At 44.6% G+C, this 21,222-nt stretch overlaps 1 protein-coding gene and 1 long non-coding RNA gene across 2 annotated transcripts in view; one reads left to right on the forward strand and one right to left on the reverse strand.

Annotated features, from left to right (window-relative positions):
- Positions 1–21,222, forward strand: part of CACNA1F (calcium voltage-gated channel subunit alpha1 F) — a 119,313-nt gene that overhangs the window by 63,163 nt on the left and 34,928 nt on the right. Inside the window, exons 21-33 of the mRNA XM_044268874.1 lie at positions 855–984; positions 1,072–1,131; positions 3,111–3,217; positions 6,802–6,889; positions 8,999–9,106; positions 9,992–10,044; positions 10,987–11,133; positions 11,804–12,005; positions 13,706–13,864; positions 15,691–15,801; positions 15,974–16,057; positions 19,823–19,843; positions 20,895–21,023. Coding sequence (XP_044124809.1) covers positions 855–984; positions 1,072–1,131; positions 3,111–3,217; positions 6,802–6,889; positions 8,999–9,106; positions 9,992–10,044; positions 10,987–11,133; positions 11,804–12,005; positions 13,706–13,864; positions 15,691–15,801; positions 15,974–16,057; positions 19,823–19,843; positions 20,895–21,023 — 1,399 coding nt within the window. The remainder of the gene's footprint in view (positions 1–854; positions 985–1,071; positions 1,132–3,110; positions 3,218–6,801; positions 6,890–8,998; positions 9,107–9,991; positions 10,045–10,986; positions 11,134–11,803; positions 12,006–13,705; positions 13,865–15,690; positions 15,802–15,973; positions 16,058–19,822; positions 19,844–20,894; positions 21,024–21,222) is intronic.
- LOC122919693 lies at positions 6,591–9,099 on the reverse strand. Its single transcript, XR_006386825.1, has 2 exons — positions 8,985–9,099; positions 6,591–6,897 (listed from the first exon to the last, which is right to left on the reverse strand). It is a non-coding gene; the product is annotated as an uncharacterized LOC122919693 (long non-coding RNA).

Raw genomic sequence — 21,222 nt, forward strand, 5'->3', positions numbered from 1 at the left:
TTTCATTACCATTCTTATTCTTAACTGCAAACGGGCAGCAATGTTGTTTTTGGAGAGCAGCAGCTTTCTCCTTGCAATCCTGCCAGACACACCATTGTTTTTCAGTGTCCTCCTGATGGTGGACTCTTGATCATTACCATTAGCTAATGTGAGAAAGGCATTTAGTTGCTTAGAAGCTACCTTCGCTTCTTTTGTAACCCCATTTACTATAAAATGCATTGCATGTGGCATGATCTCTTGAATTTCTTCTATTTGTACGCAATCTGTTGATTAGTGGAGTCCAAACTATTTAGTGATAGTTTTGTAACCTTTTCCAGCCTGATGAGCATCAACAACTCCTCTTTTGAGGTCCTCAGAATTCTCCTTAGTTCATGCCATCATACCCTTCCACAAACATGTTTTACAAAAATGAGACTTTTGATAGATCCCTGTTCTTTAAGTAAAACAGATCACCCCCTCACACCTGATTGTCATCCCATTGCTTGAAAACACCTGACTCTAATTTCATCTTAAAATACCTGCTAACCCTAAAGGTTCACATACTTTTGCCACTCACAGACATGTGATATTGGATGGTTTTCCTCAATAAATAAATTACCAAGTCTAATATTTTTGACTCATTTGTTTGATTTGGTTATCTTTATCAACTTTAAGGACTTGTGTGAAAATCCAATGTAGTTTTAGTTCAAATTTATGTAGAAATATAGAAATTTCATGTGTATCCATGGCCTCCTGTAGTGCTGCATCACAAACCAATCCCAATTTGTATTGGCAACCATATGTTAAAAATATTAAATATTACATTTCCTCTTTTTTACATTGGATTCCCATTCATCATTTCCCTCCTTTTTCAGACTCAGGGTTGGTTGTCATCGATTGATTCACCACCATATTTTCACCAATCTCATCCTCGTCTTCATCATTCTAAGCAGCATCTCCCTGGCAGCAGAAGACCCAATACGGGCCCACTCTTTCCGTAATCATGTGAGTATCATGATGGTGTATATGAGGATGGCATTCTCAAAATCTTATCCCTGTGTGTCATCACTGATGTCTTGGTTGTTTTTGCAGATTCTGGGCTATTTTGACTATGCTTTCACCTCCATCTTCACAGTAGAGATCTTACTGAAGGTGGGTGCGTCTTCTTTCTTGTGTTCTGCCCTTTCCTCCATTACCTCCTCTTTTCTTTAAGGTATGTCTTAAGGTGGCCATTGAATTTCACCACCTGATCCTTTTGTCCACCACGGAGATGTCTGGAAGAAATCTTCTGCTCTTTCCCCCATTCAAAACACATGCATGCTTGGCCAACAGCTATTGAAGGTGTAGGTGACTCTGGCATTAGGTCATCTTCTAGGAGAACGAAGGATTGTTGAGGACGCCTGTTGAAATCCAACTGCCATGCTATAACGGGAGAGTCAGGAGGCCCCCCATAGACATTAGATGGTCAACTAGTCTCACCACAATCAGCAAGTTCAGCTAACATTCATGTAATTTGTATGGACAGCTTTATTTCTGCTTAAAGGGGTTGTCCAGGTTTTATTTTTGTAAATTACCCTCTACCTATTGATACCTGTAAAGAGGAACATGGCCTTACAATTACTCCACTCACAGGATATCTTCACTGAACTTCCCGTCCCTGCTTGTTAAGTTATGCATTAATGGAGTCATATGCACTGCTGCAGCCAATGGCTGGCCTCAGCAGTGACGTAACCCCAAGCAGTAGGTCACTGCTGGGTCACGTGCCGCTTGGGGGCCCTTCACCTCAGAGGCTAGTCATTGGCAGCAGCAGTACACAGAGCCGGAGTGGTGGGGAGAGTGTAAGTTTAGATCTCTTCACAGGTACCGCTCAGTTTTGGAAAAGGATGGGGGGGGATTTTAAAGAAATTATTCTGGAAACCCTCCTGTATATATAATTATGCTTGCTGCATGTTTCAGTACAGCTCTAAGTAAATAACTTACTACTCCAAATATCCAATGTCAGCACCACGTGTACCTTGGAAGGTGCCAGGGTCCATTGGGTAAATCTGCTCTACACTTAGTAGCCCGGGGGTGGGTTAGACAGGGGCCTACATGCACCTGAAGTGTATCTCTTACAAAAAATGTAAAGGGATGATCCAACCCCTATAATGCTCGGACCCCTCACTCTGGTTATACTTACCCCGCTCCCGGTCATCCACGTTGCTTCTAAAACCCGCACGGCCGCCAATGCAATCAAAACATCCAGCGATGGGGGGTGTGGGGTGTTCAGCCGCTGGGCATTTCAGGATAGGCCATCAATATTTGATCATCCGGGTCGAACACACTGCACCCCCATTGATTGTTGTTCGGGAGAAGCTCCAGAGCTGGAACTGCACATCCCCACCCAATGTGCAGTGGACAGTGCTGCTCCCATTGAAGTGAATGGGACATGCATTGCAGTAACCAGCTTCTTCCACTGCACCATGGGTGGAGCTGTGAAGATCTGACGCCGGGGCTACTCCCGAACAGCTGAGCAACAGGAGTGCTGGGGTGTTAGCCCCTGCGGATCAGATACTGATGGCCTGTCCCGAAGATAGGCCATCAATATAAAAGGAGTGGACAACCCCTTTAGGGTCCATTCACACGTCTGTAACGTGTTTTGCGGATCCACAAATCCGCAAAACACGGACAGTGGCAATGTGCGTTCCGTATTTTGCGGACCGCACATCGCTGGCACTAATAGAATATGCCTATTCTTGTCCGCATTTTTGGGGGGGAACGGAAATGTGGACCCGGAAGTGCGGGTCCGCATTTCCGGAGCCGGGCCTCACATAGAAATGAATGGGTCCGCAATTCCGTTCTGCAAAATGCGGAACGAAATTGCGGACGTGTGAATGGACCCTTAAGGTGCAAAGGAACCTATTGGTGTCAGATTGGCCCTGCTGGAAAATTGATATGTCACAGAACCTTGGCTAAATGGAGGCTGCTAGTGTGAACGGTCATTTATATAAATTACCATAATAATAATATAATCAAGGGAATGAAAAGCAGGAAGGTTCTGGTCACGCTTCTCCATGCGCAGTGTGATCCTTGCTCCCCCTCATTATTATATGTAATGTGCCCTCTCTTCTCACCCCTTGTGTCTCCCCCAGATGACAGCATACGGTGCCTTCCTGCACAAAGGCTCTTTCTGCCGAAACTGGTTCAACCTCCTGGATCTGCTTGTTGTTAGCGTGTCTCTCATCTCCTTTGGGATTCAGTGAGTCAGGATCACTTGTTTCTTTTCTCCTTCATTCTCCAGAGGACGGAATCGAACGCCAGCAAAAAGGCCACAAAACAGAAATGTCATTTTAGGACTCAGTCGGTCACCGTATAAAAAAAAAATTGAACAATTTATATGGGCTAAATAGCCCTGCAAGCCTGGGCATGGCATTGATGATTTTATCTGCCTGCACCCCTGCTGCCCCCTATTTGAGATATTACCACCCTTATAATTGGGTTCATGAGCATCTCTCAGCTGAGGACATCTGTGTTGGTCCCGTGTTCATATGTGCCTAAACTAAACCACGTAAAGAAATGCCACAGCTAGACCGCACCGCCAAAGAGAAAACATCATTTATTGAAACATACTAATTAAAAAACATGAATTCATGGAATATTTCCCACTAGTGGGTAAAATCATGTGCAAAATACATCCGGTACCACCATCAAATGATTAATGTATAAGATAGTCAAGAGTATAGCATGCAAATGCATAAAATCTATCAAATAATATACTTATCAGAAACACAGTGGTGGCACATAGGAAATAGAGACCCACAAGGGGGAAAGAAAACCCTCACGCGTATCGCTAGAGCAGGCATGCTCAACCTGCGGCCCTCCAGCTGTTGCAAAACTACAATTCCCAGCATTCTCGGACAGCCTACAGCTATTAACCTACAGCAGGGCATTGTGGGAGTTTTACAACAGCTGGAGGGCCGCAGGTTGAGCATGCCTGCTCTAGCGATACGCGTGAGGGTTTTCTTTCCCCCTTGTGGGTCTCAATTTCCTATGTGCCACCACTGTGTTTCTGATAAGTACAGTCCTGATCAAAAGTTTAAGACCACTTGAAAAATGGCAAACAAATCCTATTTAGCATGGCTGGATCTTAACAAGGTTCCAAGTAGAGCTTCAACATGCAACAAGAAGAGATGGGAGTGAGACAAAACATTTTTTGAGCATTCAATATAATGAAAACAACGATTAAACTGAAACAGGCAGTTTTTCAGCTGATCCAAAGTTTAGGACCACCTGCCTTTAAAAGGCCAAATCTGTGCAAAGATGTGGATTCATTGTCATTTTCTGTCAGGTAGTCACACGTTGTGATGGCAAAGGCAAAAAAACTCTCCCTTTTTGAACGTGGTCGGGTTGTTGAACTGCATAAGCAGGGTCTCTCACAGCGCGCCATCGCTGCTGAGGTGGGACGCAGTAAGACAGTCATTTGGAATTTCTTAAATGATCCTGAGGGATATGGAACAAAAAAGTCAAGTGGAAGACCCCAAAAAATGTCCTCAACACTGAGCCGGAGGATCCAATTGGCTGTCCGTCAAGACACTGGACGATCCTCAACCCAAATTAAGGCCCTTACTGGTGCTGACTGCAGCCCCATAACCATCAGACGGCGTCTGAGACTGAAGGGCTTCAAAAACAAAAAACGTCTTCAAAGTCCTTGTCTCCTTGAACGCCACAGAACTGCTCGTTTGGACTTTGCAAGAGAGCACCAAACATGGGACATTCAGAGGTGGAAGAAAGTTTTATTCTCTGATGAGAGATCTGGCATGACAAGCAGATCCCACCTGAGATGTTTTCTACGCGCCACAGTGGAGGGGGCGCCATCATGGTCTGGGGTGCTTTTTCCTTCAGTGGAACAATAGAGCTTCAGGAAGTGCAGGGGCGTCAAACGGCCGCTGGCTATGTCCAGATGTTGCAGAGAGCTTTCCTCATGACTGAGGGCCCTCGTCTGTGTGGTAACGACTGGGTTTTTCAACAGGACAACGCTACAGTACACAATGCCCGCAGGAGAAGGGACTTCTTCCAGGAGAATAACATCACTCCTTGTGCCCATCCTGCGTGTTCCCCTGATCTAAATCCAATTGAGAACCTTTGGGGATGGATGGCAAGGGAAGTTTACAAAAACAGACAACAGTTCCAGACAGTAGACGGCCTTCGTGCGGCCGTCTTCACCACTTGGAGAAATGTTCCAACTCACCCCATGGAAACGCTTACATCAAGCATGCCGAAACGAATTTTGGAAGTGATCAACAATAGCGGCGGAGCTACTCATTACTGAGTTCATGTTTGGAAGTTGGATTTCTGTTTTGGGGGTTTAATGTTTTTTTGGAGGTGTGGTCCTAAACTTTGGATCAGCTGAAAAACAGCCTGTTTCAGTTTATTCGTTGTTTTCATTAAATTGAATGCTCAAAAAATGTTTTGTCTCACTCCCATCTCTTCTTGTTGCATGTTGAAGCTCTACTTGGAACCTTGTGAAGATCCAGCCGTGCTGAATAGGATCGTTTGCCATTGTTCAAGTGGTCTTAAACTTTTGATCAGGACTGTATATTATTTGATAGATTTTATGCATTTACATGCTATACTCTTGACTATCTTTTACATTGATCATTTGATGGTGGTACCGGATGTATTTTGCACATGATTTTACCCACTAGTGGGAAATATTCCATGAATTGACGTTTTTTAATTAGTATGTTTCAATAAATGATGTTTTATCTTTGGAGGTGCGGTCTAGCTGTGGTATTTCTTTACTTGGTTTAGTTTATGTTCGTTTTTTGATACCAAGTCCTGCACTCCTCTATTATACTCATAGGTATGCCCCCTGCTGTTTGTTTCATAGTGTTCATATGTGCCCTGCATTGCTGAGAAAAATAATGTTTTAACATATGCAAATGAGCCTCTAGGAGCAATGGGGGCGTTGTCGTTACACATAGAGGCTCTGCTCTCTCTGCAACTGCCACACCTTTTGCACTTGGATTGACAGGGCCAATCATGTCAATCAAAGTGCAGAAGGTGCGACAGCTGCAGAGAGAGCAGAGCCTCTAAGTGTAACGACAACGCCCCCATTGCTCCTAGAGGCTCATTTGCATATGTTAAAACCTCATTTTTCTCAGCAATGCGGGCACATATGAACATGGATGCCTTCAGCTGCCAAGCACACATGCAACAGGTCAGCCAGTGTGATAGATACAGAACTGCTGACAGATGCCCTTTAGCCAGAGAGATGGGAACCCGTTGGGTTCTCTGCAGAGGGACAGCATCGGAATGGCCCGCCGCAGCGTAATCTCACGAGATATAGCAATTCTCACCAGACCACTTTGTATACTAACTTCTCAAGACAGTGTCTCATTCCAGTCTGAGTAAGAAGATGTCCTTTGAACAGTGAATTGCTTCTATAAAAAATTGCATTTTTTGATTGTTTTATTACAGCACCAGTTTCGGGTGTCTAAAAACACAGGAAGCACAAAGACCCTCTTTAAAGTGAACCCCCAGTTTGCATATTAGATTTCGTACAGAGGTGTGAGCATGCGCTGACGGCCCGTCAAAGAATAAAGTCTATTGTTAAGAAGGCTGATGACACCTTTAGGGCAATGGTTTGCAGTTTATTTTTGGAATATCCCCCGCTGGTAAAGGGAACAATAGCAAGAATGACGTTATTTAAGGGAATTCATAGGAAAAATCCAATGCAGAATGTTTTCACGTTGCTGCAAAATGTGACCTCTGTTCTTAAAGGATTTTTAGTAGATATATTATGTTCGTGCTTTACTTAACTCTATGTAATGATCTCTGCAGCTCAAGTGCCATCTCGGTGGTAAAGATTCTCCGTGTACTGAGAGTGTTACGTCCACTGAGAGCCATTAACCGAGCCAAGGGGCTAAAGGTAAAAATCTTAAAAAAAAAAAAAAAGGGAAAACATGTAAAAATATCCACTGTTATTTATTAAATTCTGCATCATTAAAGGTACACTAAAACAGCTAATCGGTGGAGGTGCAGTGTCGGACCCCCACCGATCTGATATTGATGGTTCGTCCTGAGCATAGACCATCAATACAAAAATCCTGGACCACCACTTTAAAAGGGTTGTCTCACCTCAGTCATTGGTGGCATATTGCTCGGATATGCCACCAATGTCAGATAGGTGCAGGACCCATACCTATCTGTAGAACGGAGCGGCCCAAAAAAATTAGAGCATAGCGGACATGCGCAGCATGCTCTCCATTCACTTCTATGGTGCTCCACTATTTTTTGAAGTCCCACAGAAAAGTAAAGGAGAGTGCACAGCGCGAGAGTGGCCACCGCTTTATTCACCTCTGTAGCCAAGCCAGTGCTCCGCTATTCTGAAAACTCCCACAGAAAGTAACGGAGGGCAGCCACGCATGCGCAGGACCCGCACCTATCTGTAGAACGGCCCCCAGAGTGAATGAGAGCGTACCGGGCATGCGCAGCATGCTCTGCATTCACTTCTATGGTGCTCCACTATTTTTTGAAGTCCCACAGAAAAGTAAAGGAGAGTGCACAGCGCGAGAGTGGCCACCGCTTTATTCACCTCTGTAGCCAAGCCAGTGCTCCGCTATTCTGAAAACTCCCACAGAAAGTAACGGAGGGCAGCCACGCATGCGCAGGACCCGCACCTATCTGTAGAACGGCCCCCAGAGTGAATGAGAGCGTACCGGGCATGCGCAGCATGCTCTGCATTCACTTCTATGGTGCTCCACTATTTTTTGAAGTCCCACAGATTGGAATGGAGAGTGCACAGCGCAAGAGTGGCCACCGCTTTATTCACCTCTGTAGCCAAGCCAGTGCTCCGCTATTCTGAAAACTAATGGAGGGCAGCCACGCATATGCAGGACCCTCACCTAGCTGACATTGGGGGCATATCCTAGCAATATGCCACCAATGTCTGAGATGAGACAACCCTTTTAAAGGGGGTAGTCCAGGATTTTTGTATTAGTGGTCTATCCTTAGGACAGAACATCAATATCATATTGGTGGGGGTCCGACACTCTGCACCTCCGCCGATCAGCTGTTTCCATTATCATTACCTCTGGGACCCATGCCTATCTCTAGAACTGAGCGCCAAAGTGAACGAGAGCGCACTGCGCATGTGTGGCTGCCCTCTGGTAGGTTTTTGTGGGAGTTTTGAAAATAGCGGCGCACTGGTTTGGCTATTTCCAGTATTCCCATAAAAGTGAATAAAGCGGTGACCACTCTTGCGCTGTGTGCTCTCCATTCATTTCTATGGGACTTCCAAAAATAGCGGAGCACCATAGAAGTGAATGGAGAGCACACTGCGCATGTCCGCTACGCTCTCATTCACTTTAGGGGCCTGTTCTAGCTATATCCTAGCCAGGATTTTTATATTGATAGTCTATCCTCAGAATAGACCATCAATATCAGATCGGCAACAGTCTGACACAACCCCTTTAAAACGAACGTGTCAGGTGATTTCCGCTGCCTTATCTGAGTGTAGGATATGATAGAGAGCTCTGTAATATGTAGCTTTATATGGGTTCACTTTAGGCCTCATGCCCACGAACATGTGTGCCCCGTGCCCGATGCACGGACACCATCCGCGTGCACGCTATTTGTGGATGCAGACCCATTGACTTCAATAAGTCCGTGATCCGCAATGGACAGTTCGCACCGCAAAAAATAGGACATGTCCTATTTTTTTGCGGTTCAGAGGCACGGACCATGAAATCCCACAAAAGTGCTATGTAGTGCTTCCGATCCGTGCCTCCGCTCCGTGTCTTGTGGAGTGCGGACCCATTCAAGTCAATAGGTCCACATCTGTGATACGGAGTGCAAATGATCAGTGGCCATATATTGCGGACCGCCCGCTTGCGTCTGCAATACGGGCACTGGTGGCCTACGGTCGTGTGCATGAGGCCTTAACCCTAGGCAAGATGTTAGGTAATCTGCAGACTGTAGACTATTAACTCTTTCAGGGAGTTTGCACTGCTCATGGATGGTACCTCTGTTTTCCCAGCATGTCGTCCAGTGTGTGTTTGTTGCTATCCGCACTATCGGTAACATCATGATAGTCACCACCCTCCTCCAGTTCATGTTCGCCTGCATCGGGGTTCAACTGTTTAAGGTAAAACAACATAAATCAGTCTATTTGTACATAACGCAACATATCGGCAGTAGGATGTTCACTTTCTAATTTCCATCAAGAGCATATGTACCAGTAGGGTTATGGAGAGAGCTCGGGATGGACTCCTCTCCCTCCATAGGCCCTGCAGTGGTGGGAGGAGGGTCCTGAGGGTCTCGCTGCCCTTCCTCCATACAAAAAATAGAAAACGGGAGATGGAGATGTGCATTGAACATACATTGGAAGGGGCTTTTGGTTTGGCTTTTAGAACACCTCAATCTTCTTGACCTCTCAGAAGACTACATTGTCTGATGAACAGTCCATTAATGGTCTGGTCTTTTGCGTAGAACGCTTGGCATGCTATGAAGTAAATAGGATGGCCATACTGATAGCATCAGGGGCATTGTGCCACCACTTAAAGGGGTTGTCTCATTTTTCCCATCACATTATACACTGCTTGTTTTCCAGGGATTGCGACCACCCTGCAATCCAGCAGCAGTGGTCGTGCTTGCACACTATAGGAAAAAACTGCTGTAGGGTTAAACAAAGGTGGGACATGATCATTTTTTTGCATGAGCTTTGCATTCTCTTGAGCTGGCCACATACAACTCCAGCTAACAATATGTATGGGGTCAACCAGACTGCTCCCGACAATCCGCACGCAAGGACAGGAGACAAGCACTTCCAGAAATGTCTGAGCGTGGCCTATCTTTTTTCCCGCTATGCCAGTTTACACACTTACCTAATTTGAAAATGCATATGTTTTTCGGAAGATTTGCAAAAATTTTAAATTTTTGAATCATTACTTGTGTGTTTTTTCTCCCTTTACCTCTTCCCGTTGTCACCCATGAGCTGTAAGTAACATGTCACTTCTTTCTTTGTCCGCAGGGCAAGTTCTACAGCTGCACTGATGAGGCCAAGCATAGTCCGGAGGAGTGCAAGTAAGTGCCCTGCCAGTATAACCAGGGGCCTGGTAGATACTGACATAAACATAGACCAATTCAGTAAGGCTGTTTGTATTTGCAAGGCTCCATTCACACATCCGCAATTCCGTTCCGCATTTTGCGGAACGGAATTACGGACCCATACATTTCTACGTCGTGCGGACCCACACTTCTGGGTCCGCAATTCTGATCCTGAAAAAAATAGAACATGTCCTATTCTTATCCGCAATAGCGGACAAGAATAGGCATATTCTTAGTGCTGGCAATGTGCGGTCCGCAAAACACACACGGATGTGTGAATGGAGCCTAAGGCTACTTTCACACTTGCGGAAGCTAGTAGTTTTATTCCGGCCGCCTCTCGGCATGTGGCGCATGCCTCCTCGTAACTTACCCGAATCCTCTGTCAGCGGCCGGCATAAATGACCCCTCGCGTCCTCATGGAGATCACAATCTATGTTCCCTATGAGTATGTCTTTGGAGGAAACCCACACAAGCATGGGGAGAACATACAGACTCCATGTAGATATTGTCCAGCGGCGCATGGCACCAGTGCTGACCACTGAGCCACCGTGCTGCCCAATACACATCTATAAAGAATAGTTGGGGGGGGGTACAGTTTTTCACTGCAGAGACACAGAAGTGTATATAGAATAGTCTTCGTTTTCAGAACAGATGGGTGTCTCTGGTTTGCCAAGTTCGAGCAAATATGCATATTTTTTTTCTCTTGGAGCATTGCCTGAAAAATAAGTCTCTATACATGGCAGTGTCTTTTCAATGAGAAACCGTAACCCCCTAAACTGCATCCTACCCTGCCCTGATGAGGGGTAACAACCCCAAAACATTGCTGTCTACAGATGGGTGTTTCTGATCTGGTTGGTATGATATCATTTGCCTATAAGGAACGCGATTATTGAACGTTTACCACTCGTCTTTCCACAGGGGCACATTCATTGTGTACAAGGATGGAGATGTCACCCACCCAATGGTGCGGGAGAGAATCTGGCACAACAGTGACTTCAACTTTGACAATGTCCTGTCTGGAATGATGGCGCTTTTCACCGTGTCCACCTTTGAGGGCTGGCCAGCGTAAGACAATATGGGGAGGACTGTCTCCCACACGCGTAAATTACAGGGGTGGAATTCTTTTTGCTTCATGATCCCACAGCATCACATTTAATTAGTTGATTTGAAATCTGTGTCTTTAAAGCGCATCTGTCAGCAGTTTTGTATCTATGAAACTAGCTGACCTGTAACATGTGCGCTTGGCAGCTGAAGGCATCTGTGTTGGTCCCATGTTCCCATGTGCCTGCATTGCTGAGAAAAACAAAGTTTTAATATATGCAAATGAGTCTCTAGGAGCAACGGGGGCGTCGCCATTACTCCTAGAGGCTCAGCTCTCTCTGAAACTGCCACGCCCTCTGTACTTTGACTTTAGGAGAAGTCAGGGCCAGGTAGTGATCATGTTTTCACTGCCTGGCCCTGTCAATCAAAGTGCCGAGGGTGCAGAGAAAGCTGAGCATCCAGGTGTAACGGCAACTCCCTCGTTGCTCCTAGACGCTCATTTGCATATATTAAAACATCATTTTTCTCAGCGATGCGGGCACATGTGAACATGGGACCAACACAGATGCCTTCAGCTAACAAGTGCACATGTAACAGGTCAGCCAGTTTCATAGGTACAAAACTGCTGACAGATGCCCTTTAAATTCTCGACAGAGCAACCATTAGTCTCACTCTGTCTTACTCTTCCTTTTAGGCTGTTGTATAAGGCAATCGATGCCAATGGGGAAAATGTTGGACCGATTTACAATTACCGCGTAGAAATTTCCATCTTTTTCATCGTCTACATCATCATTATTGCATTCTTCATGATGAACATTTTTGTGGGTTTTGTGATCATTACGTTTCGAGCACAAGGAGAGCAGGAGTACAAGAACTGTGAGCTGGACAAGAACCAGGTAATCGGACAACACAAGATAATTATTCATTCGCCTGAATATTGTTGTTTTTTTTACCACCAGGCAATGAACTCTTAAAGGGGTTGTCTCACTTCAGAGGAATTAATACAAGGCTCTTACTAATGTATTGTGATTGTCCATATTGACTCCTTTGCTGGCTGGATTCATTTTTCCATTACATTTTACATTTCTTGTATCCAGGGGTTACCACCATCCTACAATCCAGCAGAGGTGGTCGTGCTTGCACACTATAGGAAAAAGTGCTGGCCTATGCACACTCCCTCAATCCCAGCCACCAGAGAGGCCAATGCTTTTTTCTATATTTGTACAAGAACTGTGAGCTGGACAAGAACCAGGTAATCGGACAACACAAGATAATTATTCATTCGCCTGAGTATTGGTTTTTTTTGACCACCAGGCAATGAACTCTTAAAGGGGTTGTCTCACTTCAGAGGAATTAATACAAGGCTCTTACTAATGTATTGTGATTGTCCATATTGACTCCTTTGCTGGCTGGATTCATTTTTCCATTACATTTTACATTTCTTGTATCCAGGGGGTTACCACCATCCTACAATCCAGCAGAGGTGGTCGTGCTTGCACACTATAGGAAAAAGTGCTGGCCTATGCACACTCCCTCAATCCCAGCCACCACAGAGGCCAATGCTTTTTTCTATATTGTGTAAGCTCGGCCACCAATGCTGGATTGTAGGGTGGTCGTAACCCCTGGAAACAAGCCGTGTATAATGTGATGAAATAATTTATCAAGCCAGCAAAGGAAGCAATATGGACAATCACAATACATTAGTAAGTCCCTTGTATTAACTTTGTCTACATGATATATGCCATTTACTGAAGTGAGACAACCCCTTTAAGGCTCATTTACGTGGACTGATACAAAGGGCGATCATCAGGAATCAACCTAATGATTGTGTTCTCTTTCCGTGGTTAGATGCAACAATGTACACTGCTATATAGTAATGAACAATCGTTACTACGATCATTGATTCCCCTACAGTAGCATTATTTGTTGGCAGCACATCCCTGATTACGTCTTATTTGCTGCATAAAGGATTGCATCACCCGACAAAGGAGCATTTGCTGGTTTGTCCGGTGATCAGTGGCAAACTTACATAGAGCAATAATTGGAAACAAGCGTTTATACAAATGTATGTGCCCGATAATGTGCCAATGTAAATGGACCTTTACAGTGTCACATAGGAGGTCATAAAAGTGGCCATACACATTAGGCCAGGGATCAGCAACCTCCAGCACTCCAGCTGTTCTGAAACTACAACTCCCAGAATCCTCCTTTCACGTCTATGGGAGTTACAAGAACAGCTGAGTAAGTGTGCATGCTGGGAGTTGTAGTTTCACGGCAGCTGGAGTCCCGAAGGTTGCTGATCCTTGCATTAGGCTAATGTTAGCCAAACCCGCCAACTATCCTATGTGTACGGCGATGTGCCCATGCTTCCTCAGGAGAAAGAAGGATCGTACATGTTGGAATTCAACATGCCGATCCATGGTTCTCAGGGAGATGAGCAAAGTGTCTGGCAGCAACTTAGTCCCTCTCCCCATTGAGAACACACGCACACTTGGCCGAGCTGTTGGAGGTCTAATCATTCTCGCCAAATATCATTTTCCTTAATAAGCTGCCCACAGTAATAGATTTTTCTTAACGAACCATTTTATCTCTTTAGAGACAATGTGTGGAATATGCTCTGAAGGCTCAGCCTCTGCGCCGCTATATACCCAAGCAAAAGTATCAGTACAAAGTCTGGTACATGGTCAACTCCACTGGCTTTGAGTACATTATGTTTGTACTTATCCTTCTCAACACCATCGCCCTGGCAATGCAGGTAAATTACCGGTTCAGTATTACATCTATATCCTGCACACATCTACGATGATACATCACAGTAGTTTGGTTTAATTCTTAGGAACTGATCAGATACTTGCTTAGCAATGTGCATTTAAGGGGATGTCTTACTTCAGCAAATGGTATTCATCATGTAGAGGAAGTGAATACAAGGCACTTACTAATGTATTGTGATTGTCCGTATTGCCTCCTTTGCTGGCTGGATTCACTTTTCCATCACATTATACACTTCTTTTTTCCAGGGGTTACAGCCACTGCTGCAGCACAGATACAAGGTGGCAGGGATGGGAGCTGCTGTGCAGAGGCCGTCTCTTTGCAAGCACGACCACCGCTGCTGGATTACAGGGTGGTTGTTGTTACCCCTTGATACGACCACCACATTACCAACGAGTATCTGATCAGTTCCTATGGACGAGACCAAACATTGTAACTCACTACTGTGATGTATCACACAAAGAACGATCCATCGGCCAAGTGCTATCCCTTCTTGACTCCCTCCCGACTCCCCTGCAGACATACACGTTCGGTTCAGCCAAATGGGTATGTGCATTGAACGGGGAGAGACACTTCTGGCAGCGTTCTCGCAGGACATGCCAGAAGAGAGACAATTCTGGCATGTCCTGGGAGAACAAAAGGATCGGGAGACAATATTCACTTCTCCCGTTCCTTCTCTTCCTTGACTTCATCTGTTGGGATCTCCCATACACATTAGACTATTGGCTGTACACAGGGGCGCAGCTAAAAGCTCATGGGCCCTGGTGCAAGAGTTCATCTTGGGCCCCCTTCCCTCAGTGCTTTGTGGCAAGGGGCAGGGAAACACGTAGCCTTTGTTCTGCCTGAGTCGAAAATTGAAACGACACCCTCTTCCCCCAAATTCTTGACCTAACCCCTTCCCTCCAGCCAGAGGTGTAACTTGACCAGCTGTCACAGTCTCTCCCGTGACAGGGGTCAGAAGATCTAAGAGACTGGCTGCATGTGATGTGATCTGACAGCCTCTTTGGTTTCACTTGTTTCTGTGTTTTTGCTGGTTATGACCACACCTCATGTCTCAGGTGTAGCTTAAGTGGTCATTCCAACTCCTCTATTTAGTCTGGTCTCACCCATCATGCTATGCGGTTGATAGCTCCTTTCTGGTTGTGGAAGTGCTGTGTTTAGTTCTCCTTTAAGTTCCTGCTCGTCCACGTACTTCGGATTTAAGTGTCTCTTTCCTATTTCTTGTTTGTTGTATTCCCCTATCTTTTGGTATTAGGCCAGAGGGTGTCTCCTGTTCCTTCAGCCGGGAAGAAACAGGTCATCTTTTGTCCTGCCACTATTTCCAGGGCCCTTTAGGGTCAGATAGGGCTCTAGGTTCCTGCCTATGAACATTCCTACCATCGAGGTCTGTTCATACTGACCTCTCCATTTGCTTAGTACCTTTTCCCTTCCCCCCTGTGTTTAGTGTGGAGTTTACTACCCACACCGCGCCGTGACACCAGCATGCACTTTCTATAATACCAGTGTCTTCTTATGTGGCACAAGGGTCTTTGGGCCCCCTCAGGCTCCTGGGCCTGGTAGCGACTGCTAGCTCTGCACCCCCTATAGCTTCTCCCCTGGCCACGCCATTCTCTGCAGGTTCAGCTCACAATACACTACAATGTATGGGAGCTTTAGTCCTAAGAAGGGTGAAATATACATTGGCTTTTGTGTTCTGGTGTCCAAGTGGGATAGTCGGTAATACTGGAGTATTACCTGTAATCACTTTTATCTGTAGACGGAACAAGTTCACCAGTACGGCTAATACATCATTTTTTTCTGTTTTCTATAAAGCATTATGAACAGTCGAAGCCATTTAATTATGCCATGGACATCCTAAACATGGTTTTTACTGGTCTCTTTACTGTGGAGATGCTGCTGAAACTCATCGCTTTCAGACCTAAGGTCAGTCCCCTGTGTTTGACTATCCTGCTTTTCTCGAATCACTGTCCTGCATTTCTCTATGTATATAGTCATGATATCTACATGTAGAACGCCCTTTGACTGTCTATGTGCCCAGTATGTAATATATATACGTTTCTGCTACAAAACACTTATTTCTGTTCTGCCCCAATAGCATTATTTCTGTGATGCCTGGAACACATTTGACGCTTTAATCGTGGTGGGCAGCCTTGTCGACATTGCTGTGACAGAAGTCAATGTAAGTACTGGACTGATAAAGTATAAGCTTACATGGTTAGTGGGTTAAAAAGGACCTAAATCCATCAAGTTCTATATTACAAACATTAAGGGGGTAATTTACGAACAGATATATGACACTTTTTGGTGTATGTCTGTTGCAGATTGCAGCGCAAAAGTCTGTTTTAGGCATAGAAAATGGTATAAATCTACGCCACTTTACAAGTGTAAAGTCCGCCTAAGTAATGTAGAGACCGGCGCCTCTACATGAACCGCCAGCGCAGGAGGGACGAAGACCCGCGTCTTAATCGCCGGTCTCCATAAATTTCTCCCTAAGTCTGTAAATAGTCTGGGAATCTGATATTGATGGCCTATCCTGGCCAGGTCCGACTCCCGGCACCCCTACCAATCAGCTGTTTGAGCTCCAGTAAGCTCTGCGTTCTCCTCACAGCCGCCATCCAGTGTACTTCACTTGAATGAGACTGAGCTGCACCTAGGTCATGTGACTAATGTACGGTGATGTCACTGGCCTAAGAAGAGGCCAAAGCGTTCATGGAGGACCATAGCCTCTGTGAACAGCTAATCGGCAGGGGTCGGACCCCCACCGACCTCATATTGATGACTTATCTTGAGGATAGGTCATCCCCGGACAACCCCATTAAAGGGATATCACTTACATTTTTTAGCAATTAAAACCAGATACTGTTACATATTTTTCATAAATGTTTTTTTATTTTCAGATTTTTTTTATTACATTTTTTTTTTTCCCTGTACCTGATTATGGGGGCAGCTGTCCTACTGCTGTTAACAGTATTCGGGAATATGCTTTACAGCAGTCACATGGACCATAAAAACCTGTAGAGTGGAGATGTTTTATGAGAGAGTGTTGTGTGCATGCTCTGTGACCGGTGCACAGGTCATTGTGCAGGGAGGGGGAGGAGGTGAGCTGTACCGACCACCCATTGTGAATGCTGGATCCTGTGTTATTTGTATATTGGTGTTTCTTGCCTGTGATGATATTGAGATGACTGCTGAGAGGTGATCTTTAGGGTACAGGAAGTGTCGGAAACTGCAAGAGTTCAGAAATAAATAAAAAAAGAAAGAGATTGGCATGGGAAATTTAAAAAACACTAAAAAATTCTTAAAAATATGTTTACCACATAGATCATGGTGGTTGCCTCCTATATAAAACCACTACCTGTTGTGTCTGGGGGTCAGGATATTGGTCTGTACTACAGATTATAAATACCTGGGTATTAGGGTTTCCAGGAATGCGAATTTAGATCAAAGGCGTGGGGGATTTAGATACGGCTTTGAGTGAAAGACAAGCATTGCTTAAAGGAAACCTGTCATCTTGGAAATGCAGTGCGCTCTGCAGGCAGCAGGCTATAGAGCAGGAGGAGCTGAGCAGGCTGATATATAGTTTTGTGGGAAATGATGAATAAAAAAGATTTTATTCATATAAATCCCTGCTCTTTCTATACTTAGGAGTCCAGTAGGCGGACCGGACTCCTAGGCATCGAAAGGGCATGGATTTACATGAATAAAATACAAGTTAGAGTGAATAATCTTCTATAAAACTATATATCAATCTGCTCAGCTTCTTCTGCTCTATAACCTGCTGCCTACCAACCACGTTCAGTATACGACTCCAATCTTTTTTATATAATCCAAAACAGTCCAGTTTGGATTTAACTAAAAATGTCTGCAACTATAGGTCCCGTATTAGGAAAAATAATCTGGATTGGAAATAAAGTAAGGAGCCACTAATATGGGACCCCTGGTGATAGAGGACCTGGAACTCAATTTCTTCTGCTTCTAGACAAAGATTCATTGCATTTTTCTTCAGCCACCAGTAGTGGAAGCTCATTGCAAAAAGGTTTACAGCATCCATTGAGTTCAGTAATGTATAAATTCCTATGCACAGAGCTCCCTCTAGGGGCGGTTGCAGGCAGCCAGTTTTATCATGTACTGAAGAGAAGCAGGATATATAGAATTGTATGGGGGGGGGGTATTTTTACCAGTAGTGTTAGGTCAGCTGCCTATGTCCACCCCTGCCCTGTGCTCCCCTGCTGGCATGATACCAGCGCTACTCACCAAGCTGCTGCCTCGATGCTTCTGCCTTGTGCTCCAGCCTCTATCTCCATAGGGCGTGCGCTCACCTCCGGCCTCTTAACGGGTCAGTGCAGGCACGTCTTCCTTCATCAGGATTCGGGGGGGTACTATTTCTCCATGTTGAGAGCGCCTAATAGGTGCAAGAAGTCTTATAAGGAGAGAAAAGAGTCCATAAGGAGAAATAGTACCCCCCGAATACTGATGAAGGCCTCTCACCCAATTAAGCCAGTTCTCTCTGCTCTGTACTGATGAGGGGCAATCATCCCAAAATAGCTGTCTGCAGATGAGATACTGGCTTAGCTGTCATTCAAATTATGCCTCAAGATCTGTTTAAAAAGGATGAACATTGACTTATAGGTTAGCTGCCTTACATCTGGTGGCATCAGAGTCACACCGTTCTTCTCTTTTTGGAAAAAGAGCTATGGCCAGATTTATCATGACTCTGACAGCTCACTCCACTTTAACATATGGCTAAAGTCAGTTTTAGCCAAGTCAGATTTATGATCGGCCCTTTAAGACTGTAATAAATGTGGTTTGACTGTAGCAGTTTATCCGTCAGTAAGCAGCTTTACAAAAGTCGCACGTTTTTATGAAAAAGTTGCACGTTTTTATGAAAAAGTCGCATGTTCTATTAAAAAGTCTCATAAGATAAGCATGGTCCTCACTGGAGTGAAATTGCAACTTTTTTGCGACTTTTTTGTGACTTTTTAAATAGTCCCAATAGGAAATCTGTCTAGAGATTAATTTACATAAGAAAACACGCCCACTTTCAGAAAACTGGCGCGCATAGTGCAGAGCAGAAAAAAGTCGCAAATTTGTGCGCAGTTTTAGCGTTTGGGACTTTTTTTGGGACTTTTTCACTCCATTATTCTGACCTGAGCTAATGATAAATCTGGCCCATAATCTTTATCCTAGAGGAGAATTTCCTGGCCTATAACAATCCTTATTTCTACTAGGCGCTCTCCATAATATTAAACCCCCCCCCCCCCCAATATATACAGTATATATATATATATATATATATATATATATAAAGCACCTGTTTCACTTTTTTTGACATGGAAGTCAGGTGGAGCGGTTTTACAGTGGATTCAAAGGTACGGGAATAAATAGGCTTAAACAGTAGCTAATTGAATAAGAAGTTAACTTTTTAGTGAGAAAGACAAGACATATACAGAAATGACAAATAATAAGATCACATACAGCGTAAGATACAGTACCAGTAACCAGTCCTGGTAACTGTAGAACAATAGTATCCTGTATCTGCTCCCTACACTAACACGTAATAATTAAAGGGGGAAAAAACACAAAAGGGAAACTTTACAACACAGGAGTGCTACTTTATAGGTGTATGCTGGCAGTGCTTCCCCCTGTAAAAATCTAAAAATATTTACAGTGGTCAAAAAACTAAAAAATGTCACTGTGGTGGTGGGGCCATGCTAAGTTTTGCCTATGGGGCCCTGTCATATCTGTGTATTTGTGATCACATGCTTGGTTCCTTATCATAGTGACTTTGTAAGCTGATAACATGAGGTCTGTGTGTTAACTGATGTTATCTGCTTATACATTGTCACATGCACCCATGGATTCATCATCCTCACCTCCATTTTCATCATTTCCATCATTGGTGTCCTTCGTCACTCTCGTCTCCTGTCATACATGTGTCATGCAGAATGGATGGCATGTCGGGGAGGTAGGTGGTTAATCATTTTGAAGGATTGAAGCTAACTGTACCGTTAATCCTATAATGCACGTGATATTCCCGCCTTGTTGATGTCCATACTTTTTTGTATAATCTGTAAAGACACTTCAATAAGAGGCTTTCTTTTTCTCCTATGTTTAATCTCTCCAACCCCTCAAAACCTTCCCCTTCTCCTCCTATTACTGAAAGCTCCTTAATAGCAGGAGACAACTGCAGAGAGTCACGGATGTCAGAGATGGATTAGAAAAATATGTCTGCCTTCTTCCAAAAACAGCGCCACATCGGTCCATGGGTTGTGTCTGGTATTGCAGCTCATCTACATTTAAAGGGCATCTGTCAGCAGTTTTGTACCTATGACACTGGCTGACCTGTTACATGTGCGCTTGGCAGCTGAAGGCATCTGTGTTGGTCCCATGTTCATATGTGCCCGCATTGCTGAGAAAAATTATGTTTTAATATATGCAAATGAGCCACTAGGAGCAACGGGGGCGTTGCCGTTACACCTAGAGGCTCAGCTCTCTCTGCAACTGCTGCACCCTCTGCACTTTGATTGACAGCTACATGCATTATAATGTTTCACTGCCTGGCCCTGTCAATCAAAATGGAGAGGGCGTAGCAGTTGCAGAGCCTCTAGGTGTAACGGTAACGCCCCCGTTGCTCCTAGAGGCTGATTTGCATATATTAAAACATAATTTTTCTCTGCAACACGGGCACATATGAACATGGGACCAACACAGATGTCTTCAGCTGCCAAGCGCACATGTAACAGGTCAGCCAGTGTCATAGGTACAAAACTGCTGACAGATGCACTTTAAGTGAGCTGCAATACCACACGCAACCAGGAAGAAAACGGCCATGCTTTTCTAATCCTGGACAACCCCTGAGCTCCCATGATGCACTGCATGATAACCGGACATCGGTAGGATTCTGAATTAAGCTTCCTACCTGAACAAAGAATAAAACATCATAGCGAGATAATTACAGTACAAATGTGTTGTGCAAAAGCGGAGTCCTCCTTTAACCTGTCTCTTCTCTTTCCCAGAGCTCAGAGGACAGCTCCCGAATATCCATCACGTTCTTTCGTCTCTTCCGTGTGATGCGTTTAGTGAAGCTGCTAAGTAAGGGAGAAGGTATAAGGACATTGCTGTGGACATTTATAAAATCTTTCCAGGTGAGTGCAAGCGACATGAGAGGTCCTGAGACAATTACTTCAAAGAGGACCCGTCACTTCTCCTGACATGTCTTCCCACGTGTAATTACAATTCTGGAGCATCTCTTCTTGTGAATCTTTGTTGTGCCATTAATTTAATATTAAGAAAAGTCGACAGGCACTCTATATCTGGTTTAAGAGGATGTTTATTGATTGATGT

Source organism: Bufo gargarizans, chromosome 9 (genome assembly GCF_014858855.1).
Source record: "Bufo gargarizans isolate SCDJY-AF-19 chromosome 9, ASM1485885v1, whole genome shotgun sequence".
Taxonomy (NCBI): domain Eukaryota; kingdom Metazoa; phylum Chordata; class Amphibia; order Anura; family Bufonidae; genus Bufo; species Bufo gargarizans.